General features: G+C 35.7%; 8 protein-coding genes, 1 non-coding gene and 4 pseudogenes across 13 annotated transcripts; 7 read left to right on the forward strand and 6 right to left on the reverse strand.

Annotated features, from left to right (window-relative positions):
• Window positions 1-148: 148 nt before the first annotated feature.
• Window positions 149-2,733, reverse strand: F21H7.3 (Serpentine Receptor, class E (Epsilon)). Its single transcript, NM_074695.8, has 4 exons — window positions 2,624-2,733; window positions 2,434-2,564; window positions 455-838; window positions 149-406 (listed from the first exon to the last, which is right to left on the reverse strand). The coding sequence occupies exons 3-4, from the start codon at window positions 751-753 to the stop codon at window positions 193-195; spliced, it is 513 nt and encodes a 170-aa protein (NP_507096.1). The 5' UTR covers window positions 754-838; window positions 2,434-2,564; window positions 2,624-2,733; the 3' UTR covers window positions 149-192.
• Window positions 1,422-2,396, forward strand: clec-233 (C-type lectin domain-containing protein; the record flags this gene model as incomplete). The annotated part of the gene is made up of 3 exons (NM_074696.5): window positions 1,422-1,778; window positions 1,825-2,135; window positions 2,179-2,396. The coding sequence occupies 3 exons, from the start codon at window positions 1,422-1,424 to the stop codon at window positions 2,357-2,359; spliced, it is 849 nt and encodes a 282-aa protein (NP_507097.1). The 3' UTR covers window positions 2,360-2,396.
• On the reverse strand, window positions 2,669-3,245 carry srh-98 (Serpentine Receptor, class H; the record flags this gene model as incomplete). The annotated part of the gene is made up of 2 exons (NM_001028660.4): window positions 2,669-2,733; window positions 2,801-3,245. 2 exons carry the CDS (start codon window positions 3,243-3,245, stop codon window positions 2,669-2,671), a joined length of 510 nt encoding a protein of 169 aa, NP_001023831.2.
• A 1,775-nt stretch (window positions 3,246-5,020) lies between these two features.
• On the forward strand, window positions 5,021-6,327 carry F21H7.5 (Major sperm protein). Its single transcript, NM_074697.9, has 4 exons — window positions 5,021-5,196; window positions 5,244-5,597; window positions 5,650-5,907; window positions 5,986-6,327. The coding sequence occupies exons 1-4, from the start codon at window positions 5,113-5,115 to the stop codon at window positions 6,208-6,210; spliced, it is 921 nt and encodes a 306-aa protein (NP_507098.1). The 5' UTR covers window positions 5,021-5,112; the 3' UTR covers window positions 6,211-6,327.
• Window positions 6,328-6,830: 503 nt separating this feature from the next.
• On the forward strand, window positions 6,831-7,945 carry F21H7.6 (annotated as a pseudogene). Its single transcript has one exon. A coding segment is annotated over exon 1 (1,115 nt).
• Window positions 7,946-8,313: 368 nt separating this feature from the next.
• On the forward strand, window positions 8,314-8,402 carry F21H7.15 (annotated as a pseudogene). Its single transcript has one exon. A coding segment is annotated over exon 1 (89 nt).
• A 312-nt stretch (window positions 8,403-8,714) lies between these two features.
• srh-103 lies at window positions 8,715-9,943 on the reverse strand (annotated as a pseudogene). The gene has a single exon. A coding segment is annotated over exon 1 (1,229 nt).
• A 372-nt stretch (window positions 9,944-10,315) lies between these two features.
• srh-104 (Serpentine Receptor, class H) lies at window positions 10,316-11,676 on the reverse strand (the record flags this gene model as incomplete). The annotated part of the gene is made up of 3 exons (NM_182412.2): window positions 10,316-10,371; window positions 10,416-11,051; window positions 11,313-11,676. The coding sequence occupies 3 exons, from the start codon at window positions 11,674-11,676 to the stop codon at window positions 10,316-10,318; spliced, it is 1,056 nt and encodes a 351-aa protein (NP_872212.2).
• Window positions 11,677-12,793: 1,117 nt separating this feature from the next.
• F21H7.16 lies at window positions 12,794-13,474 on the forward strand (annotated as a pseudogene). The gene has a single exon. A coding segment is annotated over exon 1 (681 nt).
• Window positions 13,475-14,376: 902 nt separating this feature from the next.
• srh-95 (Serpentine Receptor, class H) lies at window positions 14,377-16,040 on the forward strand (the record flags this gene model as incomplete). Its single annotated transcript, NM_074699.3, has 3 exons — window positions 14,377-14,731; window positions 15,193-15,828; window positions 15,880-16,040. The coding sequence occupies 3 exons, from the start codon at window positions 14,377-14,379 to the stop codon at window positions 15,951-15,953; spliced, it is 1,065 nt and encodes a 354-aa protein (NP_507100.2). The 3' UTR covers window positions 15,954-16,040.
• Window positions 16,041-16,080: 40 nt separating this feature from the next.
• gcy-20 (Receptor-type guanylate cyclase gcy-20) lies at window positions 16,081-21,285 on the reverse strand (the record flags this gene model as incomplete). The annotated part of the gene is made up of 14 exons (NM_074700.1): window positions 16,081-16,376; window positions 16,438-16,536; window positions 16,660-16,834; window positions 16,878-17,070; window positions 17,492-17,727; window positions 17,772-18,597; window positions 19,042-19,235; window positions 19,284-19,553; window positions 19,637-19,759; window positions 19,841-19,962; window positions 20,012-20,137; window positions 20,179-20,405; window positions 20,505-20,747; window positions 21,089-21,285. The coding sequence occupies 14 exons, from the start codon at window positions 21,283-21,285 to the stop codon at window positions 16,081-16,083; spliced, it is 3,327 nt and encodes a 1,108-aa protein (NP_507101.1).
• Window positions 16,432-16,525, forward strand: F21H7.17. Its single transcript, NR_070071.1, has one exon. It is a non-coding gene; the product is annotated as an Unclassified non-coding RNA F21H7.17 (non-coding RNA).
• A 119-nt stretch (window positions 21,286-21,404) lies between the features above and the next one.
• On the reverse strand, window positions 21,405-23,993 carry bgnt-1.3 (B3GNT1, Beta-1,3-N-acetylGucosamiNylTransferase 1, homolog). Its single transcript, NM_074701.4, has 9 exons — window positions 23,737-23,993; window positions 23,356-23,528; window positions 23,108-23,303; window positions 22,888-22,990; window positions 22,555-22,834; window positions 22,392-22,508; window positions 22,130-22,223; window positions 21,948-22,084; window positions 21,405-21,896 (listed from the first exon to the last, which is right to left on the reverse strand). Exons 1-9 carry the CDS (start codon window positions 23,806-23,808, stop codon window positions 21,815-21,817), a joined length of 1,254 nt encoding a protein of 417 aa, NP_507102.1. The 5' UTR covers window positions 23,809-23,993; the 3' UTR covers window positions 21,405-21,814.
• Between the last annotated feature and the right edge of the window lie 352 nt (window positions 23,994-24,345).

Here is a 24,345-nt window from a genome sequence, read left to right on the forward strand (position 1 = left end):
AATGGGTGATACTGTCTGTACGATCTTCAGAAATTTTTTTATGGATTTTTAGCAGAAAACGAGAGCTGTGATTGAACAAAAAAAACTATTCCTTTTGTTTTTGTTAAAAATTAAGTGTTATTTTTAATTGCTTGTAAAAACAATGTCATGTCGGCAAAACAGATGCATTTTCAAATTATACAATATGTTAAATTATAGAATATAACTATACAACCACATTGTAACTTTTCTATCAAACTTTGCTTTACAATTCATGCAAAATATATAAATAGTCCCTATCAAGGAGACTATATAAGTTATGGAAGCAATAATACAAAATCCGGAAACCGAGAAAAGAACAGAAGATTTGCATAAATAAATCGGTCGGCCGAGTTGTTCATAGCTCCAAATAGCTCCAAGGGCAACCCTGAAACTTTTCTAGTTTTTAGACATTTGTAAATTTGAAATCAATTACGCTATTAACATGACTCCTTCCAACGCATATTTTATTGATATCCACCAAAAATTTTCGAACCAGTTTTTCTTTCTTCCATCTTGCGGAACATCCTCCATGAGTTTCTTCACTTTATTGAATAGAATTTTCCAATAAATAATTCTATCAATAATAATTAAAATACCAACAAAAATAAGCCATAATGGAAGAAGCGGGTTCTCACATTTTCCTTGGTTTTTAAAGCCGATTGATAGGAACCATATTGGAATAATAAGGAAGAATAAGTTCAAAATTACCAAGTAACAAATATGGTGTGTCATGGTCGAAGAGAAAAGTTGAAAATAGGTTGAATTAGTTGTGTCAAATTGTTATCAAATAGAGTGGTATCAATCACTTCCTCAGTCCCTGTGTTCGCGGAACTTTTGAATGAGTGAGAAAGAGAGAGAGAGAAAAGAAGAGAAACCAAATTTTAGTCACAGATTACACTAAAGTAAGAGATGAATAATGTATGTTAAGTGTACTGGCATTGACCTACGGGATTAAACTATCAGGATTTGTAACTTATTCTAACCCATGTCAATGTTCTGAGACTTACATATCTGCCCGCGCTTTCTTCATTTCGAGTCACCAACATCCTATATACCGTGAGAAATACATTCAATATAGTTCAAATGTGAATACAACACTCCAAGAGTTAACATTTTGTTTTAAAGTATTAACTGTTTTACCTTTCTCCTTCGGCACAAAAATCCTGTGAAATCTGGAGACAGCTCAGAAGAACATCGACATAGAAAAAGGCTCTAAGACCCCCGCTCTAGTGAAAGTAGATGGCTTGAGTTCAAGAGACCTAATGGTTTTAAACTGTAATTAATTTTCTTCTTCAAGTTCACTGCAAAATTATTTTGAAAAACATTTTAATTGTAAGATGCAAACTAAACTCAAATATGTTAACCACAATTTTCTGTTTTTTTACAATCCCGGTTTGGTGATGCCGTTTTATTATATTTTTTATTACCAACCGCCTGTTTCCTACAAAAAGCAAGAGTTTCTGCGCCGGAAAGTCAGAAAAATGAGGGTTGCTATTCTATTCCTCCTTTTTGCAACTTCTACGCTTGCAATTTTTATTGACGGTGGAGGGCGAGGTGGTGGAGGTGGGGGAGGCTATTACTCCCACTCTTCGTCTTCGTCTAGCTCATCGTCCGAAGAGCATGGCCATCATAGACCGCCACACAGGCCCCATAGACCACCACATAGACCACATAGACCACCAAGACCCCCACCAAGACCTGAGTGCGATGAAGGATGGCTTCGTTTTGAAAGACCTAATGGTGTTTGGTGTATTAATGTTAGTTTTTGGCTTCATTTACTAAAGATGACATACATGTTTTCAGGTTGTTCATAGTGGAGTAACAAATGGGTATTTCTCTCAGCCACAGGCTCAAGCTGCTTGTTCTGCGTCGGGAGCTACTCTAACCGGATTCCAAAATGACAATGAGCGTATGACAGTTGCCTCTGAAGCATTGAAGAAGCTCACCGCAGCTGGCGGCCAAATTGCCGGGCTTTGGCTCGGAGCAACTAACACCCCGAATTGTAAAGTTGCAAGCTGTGAACCATATGCAACTTACACCTGGACCGATGGGGACACAACTGGCAATGGAGGATTCAAATGGGGACGTGACGAACCTGATAACCTGAATTGGCCGTAAGTAAAACGTTTCAGAATTAAGTTTCATAGAACAAATTAGAGGGCCCACGATCTGTATTCAACAATTTATTATGCAACCAAACTGGGTGGTGGGGCCAAATGATTACGCTGTATGGAAAAACTATTTCACCAATGGAGATTTAGACAAGTACCAGTGTGGCGCACAAGCATACCCATTTACAAGAATGTACGTATGTGGAAAGAGGGGTGTATCACGTTAAACGTTAAGCATGCCAATAAATTATTCAAACTTTCGTATTTTTTTGTTGTAATTGTCTAAGTTAGTAGAGTATACCTGGTCTCTCGCAAAACTTGTTCGATGTCGGCTGCAAACGGAACAGACGGGTTTAAAAGTTCCGTTGTTCAAATATCAATTTCAGACTACACATGCGTTATATAACGTACATATTCATTCCTTCACAATTACTAAAAAATTAAATCTTCTACAAAGAAAAGTGTACAGTACGCATGTACAACTTCCTCACTCTCTATTTACTGCAGCCGACGCTTTGCGGATTGCGCCGTCGCATTCAACAGCGTGATGTATACCCGGAAGTAACCTGCACTGGGATTGATTGGACTTTAGTGTTACACGCTGAAAAAAGTTGCAGTTGATGATAATTTAAACTGCTTCGAAATTTCATTTTGAAAAAAGTTCTTACGTTGGTTATACCACCGATTGATCATTAATTTCATGGCATTTCGATAATGTTTGTGAACCGATAGTATCACAATACATTCTACAATTCCGTGCAATGCAATACAATCCACTGCAACGTTCATCAATTCTTGAGAATATCGGTTCAAATATAAAGAAACTGCGACAAGAATCACAGGAAGCGTCATGAATGAGAACAGTGTAAAAATTTGGAGCAAAGTGCCAACAAGGAAATTTCTTTGATAAAGTTGAGTAGCCATGGAAACGGATTTCGGAGGTGCTATATAAAGGTAGTACACAGTGCACCAGATATGAAATAAAAAATGAGCCAGTGTGTTGAGAGCAAAAAAAGGTATATAGACGTAAATAACCAAGTGTAGATTATTTGTATTGGATATCAAAATGTAGATCGGGAATATGAAAAACTCTTCCGTGGGGCAAGGATACATAGTCAGAGCTTCACGTTTGGCTGTTTTCTGGTTACTTGGAACATTGATTAGAAATAATGTTAGCGAAATACCATTGGAGAGAAAAATTAAAAAGTGATAAATTATTCTCCTTTTAGTGCTTTGAATTCTGAATTTATTTTGGAGAAGGCTGTGGCTCCGGCCTTCCAGAAGATACACATACGAACTTGCAACGCCTGAAATTAACATTCGATACTAGTAAACTAAGAAAATATGGAAAAATTAAATCGAATTCCACAAAATAATTAGAAAGCTATTACAACCAGTTAACTGGCGAACCAAAATCTTTACTTGGTTTTGGTAACCAAAAAAAACATTTTTTCAAGAAAATACTGTGATGAATATTTTACGATTTTAAAAATAAATGTACATACATCAAGCTTTTCTGTTTAACACATGTAGAATTTCTAGCGCCCGACATCTAGCTGGCTCAAGAATCAACAGCGCCTTCTTGCAGAAAGCAATATGACCCGGAAGCTGTCGGGCGCTGCCAAATAGCTTTTTTTTAAGACGAACGTGAGAATTCGATTTTTTTTGAGTTTTGCTATTTTATTTACACAACGCTGTAATAACAATAAAAGCCAATTGAACCGAATATGGAATCCCCATCCAACTGAAAACACCAACTCCAAAAAATCCGAGCATTGGAAGAATCACATAAGTAGTTGAAAGCGTACAGAATATAAAATCAAATAGAGCACTTGCAATATGGTTTATCAACAAATGTTTGGTGCTATTCATACTTTTTGGGGTTTCATACAAAATTGCGTAAAAAGAAATAATTTGAAGGGGAAACGCAACAATTTGAAATATTTGAGGAGGATACGCAACTCTTTTCCAAGAAGCCAGAAAACTTTTTGTAGTGTTGCACTTTGGATATTGCAATTGATAATATTCTTCTACTGTTTCCAAAATCATATGTGAAAACAAGAATAACTTTTGGAAGCTGAGTGATATATTGGTTTCCTGAGCATAACAAAAGTGCAATAGTCTTATTAGAGTTGTTGTTCCATTCCGAGGAAAAAATAGCATGGGAAAAATTAATGCAACGTAAATAAGGAAAGTCTAAACACAAAAACGAATTATCGTTTGGTCTAAATGGCCTATGTACACGAAAAGTTAATATTATTTATTTATAATGTGACGTTCAAATAATTTTTTTTTAAATATCACTGAATTAATTGCACTTCTCGAACCACACGTCCTGTAAAAGCGTACCTCTTAGTAAAATTTTTAAAACGAACACGATTTTTTGAAAAGATTAGAAAAACAAATTAAGCTACACACAAATGTTTTATGAAAATTAAAATTCAACATTTCCCGCAAATATTTTTTGATGTCATTAAACTTTGATTTCCGATTTTATGAAATATTTAAACCCTAATTTAAAGAAATTTTAATCTTGAATTTCGAGACTTTTCTCGTAAAATGTGACGTTGAATTTTGAAAATTTTAATTTTGGATTATAAAATTTTTTGAAAGCCTAAAATTTCGCTGCAAAAAACATTTCTGAAATATCAAAATGCAAATTTCACAGCAAAACTTGAAAAAAAATTAAATTAAATTTTTGTATTCAAAAACAAAATTTTAATTTTAATTCCCGCCAAAATTTTTAAAAATTTAAAAATTTTCATACACGTGAACTTAAGAAAACATTTGTGAAGAAAACTTAAAAACAAAATCGATTTAAATTTCAAAACGTGACAAAACTTCAAAGGTTGAACTGATCTTATCAGCGCCCCCTCCCCCCCAATCACAGTTTTCAAAATCAGTATTCAATACTTGTCTCCATAAATTGGAGTTTTTCGACGGATAAAGAAGTACCAGCTGGAATCGAAAGATCTAAACGATGATCTCACTGGTTTCTGTGATTGCCACCGCCTCGGCTACTAGCACCGTGCTTGCCATGTGCTCCAGCAAGGATCGTCAAGCGGTAAGTGTTTCAAGTTGCTTTAGCTCAAGCTTCATCTTGATTTTCAGGACCGTAAAAAGACTAAGAAGGGTTCCGGATCCAAGTCTTCGCGTGTTTCTTCGAAGTCCCATAGATCCTCAAAAACCAACAAGAGATCTGGAAAATCTGGAAAATCTGGAAAAACTGGAAAGTCTGGAAAGTCTGGAAAATCAAGCCGTGGAAAATCATCAAAATCTAAGAAGCCTTCCAAATCAAAGGCCGGAGTTCTTCCAATCCCCGGAGCCGCAGGAGGTCCCAAGTCTGAATCGAAGAAGCTCAGACGTGATAGCACGGACAAGTCAAAGTCACAGAGATCCAAAAGATCTTCGAAATCTAAGAAATGCGACAAGTCCTCCAAGAAGTGCGACTTGAACAAGGCTAAGGTGACTTTTTTCCAAGGTTTTCGATTAAAAAAAAATTTTTATTCAATTCCAGAACCTCTGCCCAACGGTTAACCAGGCAGATGTTTCCGACGTGTCCATCAAATCGGACTCCGGTGAGAAATCCGAAAAGTCGAAAGCTCTGAAGTTGGTTCCCAACCAGTCGAAGTACACATTCCCGGAGGGACAGGGTTCTGCTTCAGTGAAGACGTCGACTCTTCGTGCATCGCCCAACAAGCTTCCATTCGCAACGACCGGAGGAGTTCAGACAGTCAGCATTGCCAACAACACCAAGTCGAGAAAGGCATTTAAGGTAAGCAGAGAGACTTAGGCTTGGGCTTAAGCTTAGGGTTCGGCTTTAAAAAAAGCTCATAAAAATATAACTTTCCAGGTCAAAACTTCCGACAACCTTCTCTACCGCGTCAACCCAGTCTTCGGATTTGTTGAGCCCGGTGACAAGCTTTCGATCGATGTGCTCCGTCATAATGGAGTCGAGAAGACTGATCACTTGATTGTTCTCACATCCAATGCTTCTGCTGAGCAGAATTGTGCCAGGGGAGTCTTTGAGAGTGATCCACCACGCGAGCTCACCGTCATTCCTTTGGTTGCCAACTAGATTGTGCCTAGACCTCCATCATCTGACTCCAAAAGAAAAAGTTTCTCGAAAAAGATTTTTTGATCGTGTGTGAAGAGTATGATGAATTGATTTGAATAAAAATTTTGATGAAGGTGATCTGTGTTTTTTCTTGGTATTTTTTGTTTGAGGCAAAGAATATTTAAAGATACTATAGCGGCCTTGTCACCAAACATCAGAAAATGTGAACAAAATGGAAGTTTATTTTAACAAATATCCATAGATCAACAACATGCTACTTTTTAGAAATCACTTCGAAATTTCTATTTAAAGTCAGTTTCACTTCTTTTCCAAACAGTTCATTATGTTGTTTCTGAACGCACACGCATTTCGATGATATATGTATGTAACCATCGAAAAAATGACACAAAAACGCCTGTCCCGTGAAAGCTTGATTTGAACATGTTAATCTGAAACATTTCTGAAGATTCCAAAATATTCTGGAAGGTCAGACCATTGAAGTTAATTTATTGAATTCATTGAATATCCAGTTAAAATGCAGTGAAGTTGGCTTCTATGAGCTCGACTACGTTTTCTTCGTGTCCTTTAGCTTCACCTGCTTCAAGTTGAGCTAATATGTCTTTTTGGGACACTAGCTGTCAATGTCGCTGCAGGAATATTATGCGACTAACTACTCAAGTTGTAATATTGAATATAGTTTTCTTGCTTCTTGGCAAGGACTTGCATATCCCAGTCATTCCATTCAACTTATTTCTTTCCCATTTCAAATTTTCACATCCTATATAATTCTCCAGAAAACTCCAAAAACTATGCAAAGTATGAAGTGGCCCTTGTTTGTTAATCACTTTGCCTGTGCTGCATTTGATATTGCAATATGCACTCTCTCGACACCGTACATAATTTTCCCAATCCTCGGTATATTCGGTGTCGGAATACTTGGCTTTTTTGGAATACCATTCACAATACAAGTGAGCATGGGGATAATATTAGGAATGTGTAAGTTAAGAGAATTTGATGAATGCTGACTAGAGCTGGAAAAAAGTTCTTAGTGAATTTTAATGATTTTACCTGTTTAGAATTTATTAAAATGACAATCTACATACGAAACAAGATTTTTTTAAATGATTTTTCAGGTATGCTGAGTTCCTATATATATTTGTTTGAATGTAGAAGTAGCTTTCTGGCAGAGAATAGGTTCCGGATGACTCGAAAAACTACACGTTTTTGCTATCATTTGTCTACTTTTCTATTTATCGGCGCCTGTCTTATCCCTTTTTCAAATTTCCGGCCAACCAAGAAACTGCTAGACTTGAAGCATTGAAAGTTTTTCCATGTCCTACAAGAGAATTCTTCTTGTTCGATGTTTTAATACTGCTACCGGATGACAATTATTTACATTTATTTCTCTTTGTTCTGTTCCCGCTCATTGTGGCACAATTTGGTTCAAATGTATAGCATTTATTATTTGTACATTGCTCCATCAAATAAAGTTTCAAGGGAAACTCGCCAACTTCAGAAAACCTTCCTGATTGGTGTTTCATGTCAAACATCTGTTCCTTTACTATTCCTTGGCATACCATTTGTCCTGATGCTTGCCACCAGTTTAAATCCAGATTCTCAGAAGACTATGAATATTTCAATGATTGGCATAGCTTGTCATGGGCTCTCTGGAAGTATTGCGAATGTAACAGTTCATCGCCCATATCGAACAGTAGTCAAACAAATGTTGAATAATGCTTGCTGCAAAAGTAAGTAGTACAATATATTAAATTACAAAATTTAAATTCAGGATATCGGTCTTTTGTTGTAATGGACGTCAACAATATTGTATCGATCTCTTCTCGCGGTAGAGGTCTAACCTGAACTCATTTTTATATTTTTATATTTTAACATTTTTATATTTTAACATATTTTAACATATTTTTTATTACTTTTAGGAAAAAATTGTAGAAGATATTTTCCAATTTGTAGTTTTTATTTAAATTACTGAATTGCACATAAATATATTATAGGAAAATTTCTAATAAAAACGGATTCCATGAGCTACGAATTGCTAGTGTCCTTTAGCTTCACCTGACTCAAGATAAGCTACTACACCTAAAACTGGCAAACTAGTTGATAATGTCGCTGCAGCAATATCATGCAACGAACTATTCAAAATGCAATCTTCAATACAATTTTCTACTTCTTTGGCAAGGTCTTGCCTTCCCAAGTATTAGGTATTCCCATAAGTTTTTGTACTTTTTTAACGGGCAGAATTTGATAGGCATAAGTAATATCCCATACATGAACCGATACTTTATTTGAAAATATTTCGCGTGTTGGACATAATCTAAATTTTAAAACAAATCCAATTAGATGTTTAATGGGAGAACCTCAACATTTTGTTTATTGACTTTGATCATGAAAAAAAAATTAAAAGCTAATAAATAATAATTGGACTGTGGCTCTGCATCTCGGAGTCGAGGAATGATTTGAATACTCTGATTATAAAAAAATATGGTATATTTTAAGATAACTTAGATTTAAAATTCACTTATTCTATCTATTCTTCTATCAGCGTTTTCAGTGTGCATTCCCGACCACTGTCCAGGAGAAATTTGAATCGATGTTGTGGATTCTGGAATAAATTAACCTTTTTTTTAATATCCAAAAAAATCACTCTTAGGCTTCCCGTTGCAAACTACCCGCAAGAAAAATTTCCGATACGGCTTGTGCACTAGTAAAATGGATAAACTTTTTCCAAGCCCGTGAAGCCCACCACAATCGGCCATAAAGTTTACTAGCTCCTGAGAATGATAGCCTGTTCGACATGCGATAAAAACTGTTAGAACTGGATTAACTCCAAAAAGAGATGGAATGGCACATTGAAACGTTATGCCAATTAAAAACCGCTTTTGACTCCGTCTCGTTTCTGCAGATAACGTTTTCGGTGGAGATATGTAGAGATAATAAATTAAGCAAAAAATGTGGTAATGTTAATGACATCCTCATCAGAAATAACAATCAATACTGGAAAATCAAAAGAGAACTCAATTGTAGGACAGGGATACTTCGGTAATGCATCAAGTTTAGCGGTTTCCTGATCTTCTGGAATGCCAAAAAAGAAGAATACAATACACAGGTACGGTAGAAATACAAAAAGATAGTATAACAATTTGGTTCTTCTTCGACAAATTCTGAATGGATTTTGGAAAATACTACTACTTCGAGTCTCGAATAAATACGTGTAGGAACATGAAGCACCTTAAAATAATTAAAGGAATTATTTGACTTCGGATTGTTTTGTAGGGAGTGGCGGATGTTTAGTCTTAGGCTTAGGCTTATACTTAGCCTTTAAATAAGTTCAAAATAGAAGCAAACTGTATGCTAACTTTGTATTTACATAAACTATGAAAAACCCACCAACTCTGAAAATTCCCGTAAGCACCATCTGATTTATAAAAGGCATTTCCAGCCAGCTAAGAAGTCCAATGGTAGAAGCACCGTACATTGAAGGAATTAGATACAAAGGAGTTAAAGAGCAAAATGAAGTAGCAAGCAAAACACAAAACATATGATTGACGATTAATGGTACCTTCATACTTTTCATACATTGAGGGGTCCTTGTAATAATTACATAGAAAGCGAGAATTTGGAATGGTAATTCAATAATTTGAAATACATAATTCGGATATGCAACTCCTTTCCAAGATGCCATGAAACTTTCGGATAAGTTGCATTTTGAGTAGACCGTTCTATAATATTCCTCCATTTATATGTTTAGAAAATAAGAAAAACAAGGGAAAGTAGTAAGTATGAAAACGAAGTTACTCCCAAGCTGTGTTTGTTCCTGCATTCTTAATTATTACTTTAGGCTTGTCTGTGATGCCTGGGAAAATAATTTGCACAAGAAAATTGGCAGATCTAGGAATTTGTTGTGTGTTCTGTTTTCATCGCAAATTAAAACTATACGTACAAACGGAATTGTGGGTTTATCGTAGAAATAGCTATTTCATATACATATAAATGTACGTTTGAAAATAAATTGTTAAAAATGGACCCACAAGTTGTCGGCTGCTCTACCATTTGTTTTTCAAAGTGCAGTTTTATTTACCAAAAAAAAAATACATTTGAATAAAATTAATTATTTCAGCACCAAATGAGAATTCCACTGAGAAATTTGAAAGGAAGTTGTAGTTTCTGGAAAAAATACTTTTGTACTTTTTTGGCAAATGAACCATTACTTTTTGGCTTCCAGACACAAACAATTTGAAAAACAGCTTTCCGATAAGACTTGTGCACTAACAGAATAGTCAAGCTCTCTCCGAGACCGTGAAGCCCAACGCAATCGACCATAAAGTTGACTAGCTCCTGAGAATGATTACCCGTACGATATGCGATAAAAACTATTACAATCGGAATGAAGCCAAGAAGAGACGGAATTGAACATTGAACCATCATTCCAATCAAAAACCGTTTTTGACTTTGTTTTGTTTCAACAGAAAGTGTTTTTGGTGGAGATATATAGAGATAATAAATCAAACAAAAAATGTGGAATGAGTTATTAAAAACAATATGTGCTCCAATAAAAGGGATTATAAATCTATTTTTAATATTAACAACGTCTTCATCGGATATTGCAATAACTACTGGAGAATTGAAAAACTCAACTGTAGGGCAGGGATACTTTTTTAATGCATCAAGTTTTGCCGCGTCCTGATCTTGTGGGATGTTCAATAGGAAAATAACAATTAAGATAAAAGGTAGGAATACGAAAAAATAATATAAAAATTTGATTTTTCTCCGAGATATTCTAAATCGATTTTGAGGTAGGCTACTGCTTCGGCTTTCAAATAAATATGTATAGGAACATATTGCGCCTGGAATATGAAAATATTTCTATTTCAATAATGTTTTTGGTGGAAACACAGAAAAAAAATAATAATTTAAAAATCGTTTGTTGGTGCTCTGCCTATGAATCAAACTCCAAAGCTAATTCAACGGAAAGGAATTTTTTTGGTACGTGCAATTTTCTCTGTTTACAATTTTTTTTAAAGCGTTAGGCACAGTCAGCTGGATTCTCTTTCTCGTGAATTGCTTAATTGATGCATTTCTCCAAGTTTTTCTGAAATATCACATACAAATTCCAAAAATTTCCAACATGAACATCTGGTATTGGAATCCGATTCCCAACCAACTAAGCAGCCCGACACCAAAAGCACCATGAATCGGAACGAATAAATATAAGGTTGATAGAGAGCAAAACGAAAGATCAACCAATGCACATGACAGGTGATTAATTAATAATGGAAACTTTATATTTTTCATAGATTTCGGAGTTTTTGCTATAATGACGTAAAAAGCGAGAATTTGAAACGGTAGCTCAATAAACTGAAATATATGGTTCGGATATGCAACTCCTTTCCAAGATGCCACGAAATTATCAGATAAGTTGCATTTTAAATAGGTTGTGTTATAATATTCATCTAATTGTGTTTTCGACATTTTTATTCAAAACTGATTCAAATTATGGTAGAACGAAGCACAGGAAAATTGAATTGTCAGAATGAAAATTATTCCCATGCTCTACTTGTCCCTGCCTTCTTAATTACTCCTTGTCACAAGCCTCTGTTCTGTTCTAGACAAACTAATTACGTATGCTGCTAGATATTATTCAAATGAGTGTAACTTTAAAACTAGAAATTTTTGCCCCAACAAAAATGCGTCGGTTGTTTGTTTTTTCCCCTCAAAAATCGAAAAAGATACATCGACCGACATTTCGTGAAAACGTTTTTCCAGACGGTTTCTGGGCGACTCCTTTTTAATGATCTTCAGAAAATTTACAATCGTGAGCCAAAAAAACTGTCTCTACTTTGATGCCAGATTTCTAGCTGATCGTCATAGGCGCCAAGGCGCGTGCTAACGACTGGCAAAATTTGACATGTTTGACACATAAATCATCAATTAATCCTACAAAAGTATCTCATGAAAAAAGGTGAAAATGTTCACTTTTTGAACACTACATAGGATTCCCGCTAAAATGTTTTCAAAAAATTAATATTTGAATTCCCGCCAAAATGTTTCACTGCGATGGGTCTCACCACAAAGGGTCTCACCACGATGGGTCTCACCACGAAGGGTCTCACCACGAAAGGTCTCGCCACGATGGGTCTCACCACGAAGGGTCTCACCACGAAAGGTCTCGCCACGATGGGTCTCACCACGAAGGGTGTCACCACGAAAGGTCTCGCCACGATGGGTCTCACCACGAAAGGCCTCACCACGATGGGTCTCACCCCGAAAGGTCGTTTTTTTTTCGAATTTTCCAGAAGGTTCTGGAACATTCCAGAATAATATTTTCAAAAAATTAAAATTTGAATTCCCGCCAAAATGTTTTCAAAAAAATTCCAATTTGAATTCCCGCCAAAATGTTTTCAAAAATTAAAATTTGAATTCCCATCAAGATGTTTTTGAAAAGTGTTGAGTGGTTTATCGCGTACCTCGATCGATGTCGGGTGCGCATTCATCATAAGTAGCATCAAAATTTTCTAAAATAATTTCCAGCGCTGAATGTTGTGACGTCAGAGACATACGGAATAGCGCTTTATATATAGTAATGAGTGTAATGATGTTTATTCCTCTAATAATTATATTAACACCATTGATAGTACTAGTGATAACCAACAGAATTGGCTATTATTATCAGTTTGTTATGAATATATCAATGCTTTGTATTTCAAGCCATGGACTTGTTGAGAGCATTTCAGTGGTTTCAGTGCACCGTTCTTATCGTGCAACAGTGAGAAAAATGTTACGTGATCTGATTCGCACCCGTAAGACGCTGAAGCTTCTAAAAACTAATGATTTGTTTGATTTCAGGGTTTTAATTATTTTTGCTCTACTCGGATCATTTGAATATGTAAAATTTATTTATTTCCCTTCATTTTTTCCTTAATATATTTAATTACATTTTTCAAAAAAATTATTTGATCAATGGTTTACCTTATTTATTTGGTTCTTGACTTTTAACAAGTGTGATTGATTGAATAAAACATTATTATTGGCTAAATCAATTGATAAATCAAATTCAACCAGATAATTAAATAACGCACATGTGGAGCATACATTTCAGGCAATTTACATCTCGCAAATATTTTCAATAATTAGTAGCCTATTCATTGGATTTATACTCACAGGAAATGATGAACTTATCACTAATCTGTATTGGATTTCACGGTATTGCTGAAAGTATTGCAATTGTAACAGTACATCATCATTACCGGAAAAGTGTGAAACGGATGTTTTTAAACAAGATTTGCACGCGTAATAAACTGCATGAACAATACCATTTGGAAATTTTATAATTATTTCAGAGCACAGAAATTCAGTTTTCTCGAACACAAACTATAGAGGTTCAAATTTGCGTCGAGGTGCTATATGATAATTTGCCGAATTTCTAAAATATTTAATCAATTTTGTTTCAAATTTTCGTTGAGTTTTATGAGTGAATGTTTTTTTTTAATAATGAAAGTATCTATTTTAACAGTTGAGACAAATTATTTTTTTCATAATGGGAATTCAAAATGTGTTTCTTCAAAAAAAAATAATTGGGCGGAATTAAAACTATTTTATTATTTTATTGATTTCTTTTCAGAGTTTTTTCTGTGAGAAATAATATTTTTTTTGTTCACTAGATTTCTCTAATTCAAAAAAATTATGGCTGTTGTAAACTATAAATTTTCTTGGCTAATTGAATTTCCTAAATCAATTGAGCAATAGACCTGAAAATTGTTATACCAAAAATCAGAAAAGACCTGAAATTTTATACTAGACCTGAAATTGTTATACCAAAAATCAGAAAACATTTATGAGTTCAGCTAATCGAAGAACCTTTATGGAATACATTTTTCAGGCGTCATGTGGCTCATTTTTCACATTTGATAAGTTTTTAAAACCACTAAACATCATTCTAGTTAAACTTATAATAATTTTTTTTGAACAACGGTTGGAACTTAAAAGTTCCAAACTTCTTGAGATCCTGAAAATTTTGAAAATCTATTGAGCAGTTTTATCAGTTACAGATATGCAATTTTGCTTTCAGATTCAATACGAAAATGCATACTTTGTCTCAATTTTTTAGCAACTTTCGATGCATATTATCCACCTGCTTCAAAATAAGACTCGCTGACAAGTAAAGCTCATTCGATGTCTTTGCGTGATTACTATGTGGCTAACTATTCAAAATGTGATGTCAAATATAATTTTCTAGCTTCATGGAAAGGTGTAGCTTATCCCAGTCATTTAATTCAAGTGATCGCATGCCCATTCCAAATTCTCACGTTTTACATTATCATTCAAAAAACTCCGAAAAATATGAAAAGTGTTGCATGGCCTTTGTTTCTGAATCATTTTCTATGTGCTATGCTCGATGTTGCGTTATGTACTCTATCTACTGCTTATATTTTTCTACCAATTTCTGGAATATTTGGAGTAGGACTGCTCAGTTGGCTGGGAGTTCCTTCTATTGTGCAATTGATTTTTGGGGTAATTATAGCCATCAGTAAGTTTGTTGTTTTTTATAAAGCAGTGGTGTTTGAAATCTAGAAATTTTTAAAGCTTCCTAAAACAGTTTTGAAGTTTTCGAATTTGTAGAATTTCCCAAAATTTAGCAGAAATGAACAAAACTTTCCAATAGTTAAGCCTAATATTTTCAATATTTCTGAAAGCTTCCAGAACATACCAGAAATTTATTTTCTTCAAAAAATTGTTTCAAAATTTTTAAACTTAATTTCCCGCAGAAATGTTTTCTCAGAATGTTTAAGCTTCACGCAAATATTTTTCTGATAGCATAATTGAATTTTTTACAAAAATTATTTGCGTGGGAAAATTCCAATTTCCCGCCAAAATGTTTTCTCATAGAAAACTTGAATTTCCTGGCAAACTTTTTTATAAGAAAATTTAAATTCACGGCGTTGATGTCCTCACTTACAAGTTAACGGAAAAATTAGTAATCAATTTCAGGCGCTGTTTGCTCATACGTGTATCTTTTTGAAAGTCGTAGCAGTTCTCTACTACAAAATCGATTTAGGATATCCAGAAAATCCACTAGAATTATCTACCATAGAATTATTTTCTTTTACAATTGTGCTATTCTTCTCGTTTTCTTCAAAACTCCTTCTGACCAAGAAGCTGCCAAGTTAGAAGCTTTAACTATCTATCCATGCCCAACAAGGGAGTTTTTCGAGTTTCCGGTTTTAATTGTGCTTTCTGATCAAAAAACGGCGCAATTCGTGACCTATATATTTATTCCTTCTATGTTTCTACAAACTGCTTTGAATATTTTATTTCATGTGTTTTGCACGGTATACTATCTATACATAGCTCCATCAAAATCGGTATCTACGGAAACTCAGAAAAACCAAAAGTCATTCCTAGTCGGAATTTTTTTTCAAACTTGCATCCCACTGGTCAATATAGCTGCGCCGATTGTCATTTTGTCAGTTGCTCACTCTCTGGGCTTCTACTCCCAGGAAATGATGAACTTGTCAGCTGTATTTGTTGGACTTCACGGACTTGTAGAAAGTATTGCAATTGTTACAGTACATCACCATTACCGGAAAAGTGTGAAACGGATGTTTTTAAACAAGTTTTGCAAACGTAATATTTCTGTATATGTAAAACTATTGCGAATTTTTATAATAATTTCAGAGCACAGAAGTACAGTTTTCGTAGGCACAAACGATAGAGGTTCAAATTCTCTCTGGAGTAGAGGTGCAATATGATAATTTTATGAATTTCTTAAATACAGTTAATCAATTTGTTTAAATTTTTGTTGAAATTTATTTATGAGTAAATTTTTTAAATGTTTTTTTTTAAATACAAATTATTCACAAAAAAAGTAAAATGACATCAAACAGTTTCGGAATTGTTATCACCGGCTTGGTCAACTGAGAGAGATGATGTCTCACTTCCCTCTGCATTTTTCTCCAAAATCGGAGAAATGCTTCTAATTGACTGGCGATGTTGAATCACTTTCGGTGCAGCTTTTGATGGGGCAGTATATCCGGATTCTTCTCCAAGGAGCCAGAATGTTTCCATGACTCCTTTGCCTTTGATGATAACTTCTCCCCGAGATTCCGTTCTGAAACCACCGACCACTTGAGTCAACATTCGATTTGCTTCAGCAGTGACGTGAATTTGGCCAGCTGAAATAATATAAAGTCTCACAATTTCATACAAATTTCTCCAATTTTGAAAATTACTTACGTTTTCCATTACTCTCCATCCGGCTAGCTGTGTTCACTGCATCTCCAAATAGACAGTATCGCGGCATTGTTAGCCCGACGACTCCAGCTACCACGGAACCTGAATTAGAAATTTCTAGTTTCTTGATTTTTATAATTGAACTGAATAGGCAGTATATGTACATGCAAAAGACATACATTTTCTCCAAAAACCTAGTCTGCCTGGCATTTAATCAAAAATTACCGCAATTAATTCCAATTCTAAGGTTTATGCGTTCAGCCGGCAAATGTTGCACTCGGAAAAATTCCAGACTTGACAGAAATCCAAGTGACATCCGAGCTATATGTCGGATATGATCATTTCCATTTCTATGCGGCAAACCAGAAACACAAAGATAACCATCTCCGATTGTTTCTACCTAAAACCGCAGATCAGAATGAATTTTCTAAAAGCTGCCTCACCTTATAAACATCATTCTGTTCAATTATTCCGTCGAAAATCGTATATAAATCGTTTAAAAGAGTGACCACTTGCAACGGGGTGCACTTTCCTGCAAGCGTGGTGAACTGGACAACGTCAGAGAAGAATATTGTCACCTGCTCGAAGGTTTCCGGCTCAACGGTCTGACCGAGTTTTAGCTTGTCAGCTACCATTCTGAAAGAAGTTGTGATTATTATGTTTGATCTACAGAGTAGATCATGATTGTGGAGATTCGTTAGTGTATGATAGTTAGCTCCATAAACGGACCGTGTTTGAGGTTGATCGAACCCCTGAAGTAAATGAGCATGACCTATACCCACACAATTATGGCTCATCTTGTACTCAACTCAATTTTCGAGGTTCCTGTCTAGCCTCTAATTGTAAGCCACAAAACCTTAGTGGTCCTTTTGAAAGATCCGCAGCCGACATAAATTGAAATCTATTTGCGACAGCGTATTTTCTGTCGCAGGATACACATTACGACTACTCTACACATTGTATGGATTACTGTAAGGTTGATGTGGATATATTGCTGCATCATCTAGCCGGTGTAACTGTAGGCACCTACCCTAGGTTATAACAAAACCAGACTCACCTTGGCAACATTCTGTATAGCAACACATCCGACTTTTTCTTCTCCTCCGTAAGCTCTTTAGTCCTATCCGAAACTTCTTCTTCGAGAGTTGATGCGTAGGTCTCAAGCATATTGAACACGTGATCCATTAAATTAGTCTTCCTCCCATCCTTCATTCCATTCAGATGACTTCGCACTTGTTCAATTGAAGGCCGCTCAGATGGTCTTTCTGTCCAGCAGTCCCGGACTAGGTGGAGCTGAAAACCACGGATGTATCACTATTTTAGTTCGGGTTCCTTACTAATGCTGGATTAATTACCACGGTTTCACCAGTGTCCAGAGATGGTCTCGTGGGATTGTGACCGCCTTTCTTCACCTGGTAGATTATTACATCCGGCTTTTCCTTCCGATTTTCCAGATCAAAAGCCGACGATCTTGTTAAAATCTCCGCGCAAATGATACCAAAACTATAAATATCACCTTCAGGTAGCCGCTCTTGATCTTCATTTCGCAAGTATTCAGGAGAAGCCCACAATAGATCTTCCTTCTTCGGATTCTCAAAAGTTCGCACAGATTTTAATCCGAATCCAGAGATTTTGATTTGCCATCTGTCATCAATCAAGCAGCATCGGGAAGTCAGTTGTCCATGGCATTTTAGAAAAGAGCTATGAATGAAATAGAGTCCATTTGAGATATCTCGAATCAAGGAAAACATGAAGAAGCTGTCCATTTGCATTGAACTTTTACTGATAACATCTGATAAAGATCCTCTTGAACAAAACCGCCAAAGTGATAAAAGCTGCGGCCCATCAAGGCATAACCCGATGAATTTGTTCAGATTATCATTGTCAAAGTTTCTCATTTGGCGAAACTCGGATTTTTGGTTTGCATCGAATAATACAAGTAGATCGTGTTTTTTGGCAGCGACAACTTCCTGGTGGTAATGGTAAAATATAAAATTAGTGGTCTCGGTGCGACTTTCCACGGTCATTTTGGTGGAAGTTGAGGGGCCACTGGCAAATGAGTGCATACTTGCTTCGGCTCTGGATTTTGACTGAACTTGTTGTAGCTCGACGAATGCAACTTGCCAGAGAAGATCTTGGCGCTCCATTTCTTTTCGCTTCATGCTGAAAGTTGTTGTTTGATATTAACGCGAGTTTTTGAAAAACTTTGGAAGGGCCTTTTGAAACAACGTCTGCTAGCACGAGTCGGTTATCCTGCGGTGTGATCTCTGAGAATCGCGGGAAATTTACAATTCTACTGGCGTCTTACAGTAAATTTTGTGTGACGAATCCCGAAATTTTCGGAGATCAGAATAGCTATTTTTGTTTGGAAATTGTGTTTTCACATATTATTTCCAACTTGGATTAAACTTTTATTGGTTGTAATCTTCGATGATTACAAAGGATTAAGGTGAATCTGTCTCTCCAAGCTTGAGCAAAGTCCTCTGTAGAATAAACCTCGGGAGCAAGAACTTACAGAATGCTTTACCCAGCAACTTGCTCATTTTCAAAAGGATTGCTCATACATGAGTCCTTTTTAATAAACATTACAAGCCAAAAAAAGCTCACTGCATTGTGTACAGAAGCCCTGCACACCCAGCCAATAACGCCAAGATGACAATAAACGCCGCAATAATTGTATAAACAAGGTATTCCTTCACAAAGTCCGCAGGACATTCTAATCCAGTGAATCCGCATTTCGGTCGAGAAAGTGGGCGAACACTCCAAAGCTCGGATTCTGATTTGTAGAACGGAGTGAAAACCTGAGAACAAACAAATGTAGGAAAGGAAAGCAAAACTGTGGGGCATACCACTTCTGAGACATTCACAAGAAGGCTTGCAGCCATATATGGAAGTAGTGAGGAGTTCATAGCGAACATGTAGACTTGTACAATCCGACTTCCTGACTCATCAAGAGTCACGGCTTCTCCGCCGACTCCTTGAAATGTCATCCCAATATTACTGAGAACAAACGACCCGTTTTTCAAATTTGAACGGGTTGGGTCTTGAGTGAGTGATTTATTCAATGCGAAAGCATAGGCGTAGAAAGAATCAGCGAGCTGTCCGGCGTAGGTTGCTGCCTGTAAAATTTAATTTCTCGAATTTTCATACTCCTGATAATTTATCGACAGTTCAATTTTTCTTACAGTTTCAAATCACATACATGTTTATAAGACTGATTTGAACAGTCTTGAACACAATTGAATGGCTGTTCTGCCATTCGAGAGATCACTTGACTTGTGAAGTTGGTATACTGTGTAGTGATAGTTGTGGGCTCGCCCATATTCTGGAAAATGAAGGGTAGAATTACTAAGACCGTAAAGTAATGAGGATTGAGTGTCTGATTCTATGGTCTTTAATTACTCACATCACAAATATACAACACTTTTCCATAAGCATCTCGAATCTGCTCATTTGTAAGTCCAGTCACCAATTGTCCATCCGTATCATCCCATGAATAGTGAACTTTTCCATCCGCTTCATCAACATCTAAAATTACAAATCTATCAGTATCTACTTTTACTATATATAGTCTCACAAAATCCTCTCGACTGTGGTTCTGCGAACACATAAAGGTACTCTTCAGTAGACATTCCAGCAAGCACCGTGGACGCAATAAACGCTTTCTTGAATCCTCTACCACTTGCAAAACATGCGATTATGACTAAAAAAATTGAACAGTTAATTTCAAAAAGTTAAATTTACTTCTTCCTCTTTTCGAAACTTCTAGCAAGGTCCGTTGGAGTGATTCCATGGTGACCGTCTGAATTTGAATCATATAGGCCATGGTCACATCTGAATTTTCGATTCCCATCTTTTCCATGTCATCTTTCATCGCAGCGCATTTCTCCTCATCTCCGTCGTTTGAATATATAAAAACAAATTCAGACCAACCATATTGGCGCAAAATTTCTCGAACTGCAAGCGAGATGCTGAAAGGTGAATTCATTAGTGCCTCCCGGCAGCTCTATAAAGAGCCTAATTGTTCTTAGATTACACATTTCAATTCGAAAAAACCAAAATTAATTTACCTGTGAGTATCCAATGACAGTGTGACCGTTGTCTGGTATCTACTGAAATTTCCAATGTCCGCCGTAGTAGTAAGTCCCCATTGAAAAACTGGAACATTATAAAAATCAGCAAGAGACGCAACTGCTACACCAGCTCGATTGCAAGTTGGGCCAATAATTACGTCTACATTATCATGGGTAAGAAGTTCGACTACTTTTCCAGCAGCGAGACTTTCAGAGCATTCATCGAACTTTATTGTAAAGCTGAAACAAGTGAGGTTAGGAAATTGATTGATTTGGATGGGATCTAACACGTCCACTTTATAAAGCCGGTGAATTCGAATTTTCTCAGAAAAAAGCTTTGGTCGAAAATTCGAAATTTATCATAGTTGTTGGCGGGAACATCAAATTGTATCATAAAATTATGCTGTCGAAAATTAAAGTTTTCTCAAAAATATTTCAGAGGGAAATTCAATCTTTCTCATAAAAATATTTACGGGAAATTTGAATTTTTTTTATACAAAATTTTGGCGGGAAATTCAATTGTTTTATAAGAAATGTTGACGGAATTAAAAATTAATGATATCTCTGAAAACAAAACCCACTTAAAATCATATTGATCCAACAGATGCTCCGCTCTAATCCGGTCTTTTGCAACTAAAACCGCTGCAGCAGATGTCCGATAACCAACTGATCTTATCACTGAGGCCGTGTCTTTTGAGAACATTAATCCCACTTTGATAGTTTGTAAAAATTGACAGAATACAAGAATATTCTGAAGCAGTAAAAGTAAAATCCGCATTGTTGAATGAACAAAAAAAAATACAATAAAACATGCTGGAATCGTCGGGAGGCAATAAAGAAACCTTTCAATATTTTTTAATAAGCATTATGAGTATTTTTCGATGGGATATTTCATAGAATGTTTTCATTCTTGTTTATATAAAGATTATAACACCATTGAGCAATACAAAACACATTCATCAGACAAATATTATAAGATTAAATGTTTTAACGATGTTAGTCATATTTATTCTAACAGCGAAATCTTGTTATGAACGCTAACAATATTGGTAAAAATTACAATTTAGCAGACCTACGTACGATACCGTACGAGTCCGGGTCATTTACTTTGACACAACTAATTGTTTTTTTATTTCAAAAAAAGCACAGTTATTAAAAAAAAATATGGCTATCATATTTCTACAGCAGTTACTCGAAAAAAATCGGAAAAAAATTTGGCGAAAAGTTTAAATTTTTAGAGAAAAACGCCGGTAGCGTGGCCAGCGGTTGGTATTAAACTCCACATTAATTCGATATACATTTTTTATTCAAATCATTGAAAACTCTCCACATTGACTCAATGTATGTGGGTATAAATCATCCATTTCCTTGATGTACCGATCACCAGCTCTGGAATTAGAAAAAAAAACTTTTCCCAATTTTCAGACGTTTCCGACTTACTCCTTCATTGCATACGCTTCTTGGTGGGCTATCGTAGCTTTTGAGTATATCGTATTGGTATGCTTGATGCCCCTATGAGAATCAAACACATGAGTTGGCACATGGAATGTGTACCCTGCACGACAGAGGGCATACACCTGGAAAAGGTAAAAAAATATATAAAAGGATAAAAAATTGGCTACCAAGGAGTGCATAACCTTGATCCTGGATGGGAAATAGTCAGCGTTGTAAGGGTCGTTGCGATGCAGAATTGTTTGCACTTCCCAGAGATAGCCACTGAAATTTTTTTTAAAGAAAAAGACGAGAAAACATTTTGGCAAATTTTCAGGGTCCGACATCTGCCGGGTTTTGCGCCGTATGCATTGTTGGGGATCGGCTCAAAGTCAGGGTTGCAAAATTTCAGAATTTTTCGAACAAAAAACTAAAAAAAAACGTAACACGAACGGGTAAGCTACTTCCTTCGTGGTGACCACCCCTGAATGAATCGAAGTCCTGAACCAATCGTCAAGCCCATCAATATGATGTCCTTCTGGGAAATAGCGATGGTGAAACTCAAAAGTTCTGAAAAGCTTAAAATTTCAGCTGGCTCAAACCCGAATTAACTTACTTGTGCAACTTTTTCGACTTTAACAATTTCAGATGATCTCTTGGAATTTCTGCAGTATCAGAAGTCTCAAACCTTCGAATGGCCAAAACTCTTTTGTTCTTCCCATCAATAACTTCATTAGCAATTCGTTTAATTTTCGTTGCAAATCCCTCACTAGGAACCATATCTCCATCCATTATGAACTGAAGATCAGTTTGGGCTCCTTTTCGAGCAATATTCCGCATTAGATTGCTGGGGTATAACTGGAAAGGGCCAACAATTGCGTTGCGGAGTTCTGTGTCTAAAAGAAAAATTTAAAAAGATAGGAAATTTCAGTGAAAAAAATTATCTTACGAGTAGCAAAGAATTCCTGGCATGATCTGTTTGACTGCGGAATTTCAATCAGGGGGCATTCGGTTTGAAATGGAGATCGGCGGAATGCAAAGTGTACATTCATCTGTAAAAATACAGAAAACAATTTGAAGATAACTGTGACCAATCAGCGACGTTGACCACGCCCTTTGCTCAGCGAGCGCTGATTGGTAGCACAAGAAAAACGGCTCTGTTTCCTTACCTTTCTTCTGAAAGAAACGTCACATCGATGCACTTCTGCTAGGTACTCAAGAACATTATAAGAATGATAATCAACGAATATTCCAATTGAAATCGGCCCATCCCACAGAAAAGTCATATTTTCAACAGTCTCAATCATATCTGCAGTTGCATGAGTTGCCAGAGTTACTGGTTCTAGGCCGTCTGCCTCGCGAAATCTAAAATTTTCAATAAATGCTGTGAAAATCTGATTAGTGATTAGATACTCACGATTCAGTTGCTTCTAAAAATTTGTACGCGATACAATATTGGTCAGCATGCATTTCGGTTTGAATAGAGTAACTTCGGCGTTCGCCTTCTTCGGCAGGATTTTCTATTGTGTAGTACTTATTGGGGTAACCATTTTCCAGGAGAGCATCAGATGAAGTATAGCTTTTCCTATGCTGAAAAATATTTTTTTAAGACTACTGACGGGAAACTATTTTCAGTCAGTTTTCTCAATTGCTAGGGAAAATTTAACGAACTCTTCAATTTTTTTTAAAAATTTATTATGTTCTCCCGCATGAAACAAATCTTAATTTTTATAATTATAATTTAAAAAAAAATTTTAGAAGACACTATTCAAAATTTCCAAAAACCCGAAAATTTTACCTGTATCAAAAAAACTAAGCCAATTATCGCTGAAAGTAACAGTAATCCGATCGATTTTTGTAAAGAAACCATCAAAAATCAGTGTTCTGTAGAAAAGTGAATACAGATTTCAAAAAAATGGCCGGTGTTTCGGCTTCACTTCTGGATTTGACAGGCAAAAGGACATTGTCTTATCTGATTTTTTCAACACCGCTTCTTCCACTTTTCGTCGGGACATGTTGAAACTTGAGGAGAAATGTTGTAGTGAAATACAGTTCCTGCTTTGAAATATGAATTTTGAAAACGTTATCGTTACTTGGATTATTAAAAAAAAAAAGATTTTGGGAACTATTCAAATATGTATAACCCAAACATAAAACAGGCATAAAAATAGGCAGAACAGCTTTTATCGCGATAAAACATTCAAAATTTGTGATAATTTTTATTAGTTAAAACTGTTAAGAAAATTGTATAAATGTTATGAATTAGAAATAATTTTTAAAAAAAGAACTGGTTTTCTGCTCAAAACAATGCATACTTATTCAAAATTTAAAAAAAAAAGGAAAATACAATGAAGTGGGGGTTTTTAACAAAAACATTAGAAATCGTGTTTATATACCAAATATAACA

This window comes from Caenorhabditis elegans, chromosome V (genome assembly GCF_000002985.6).
Source record: "Caenorhabditis elegans chromosome V".
NCBI classification, from domain to species: domain Eukaryota; kingdom Metazoa; phylum Nematoda; class Chromadorea; order Rhabditida; family Rhabditidae; genus Caenorhabditis; species Caenorhabditis elegans.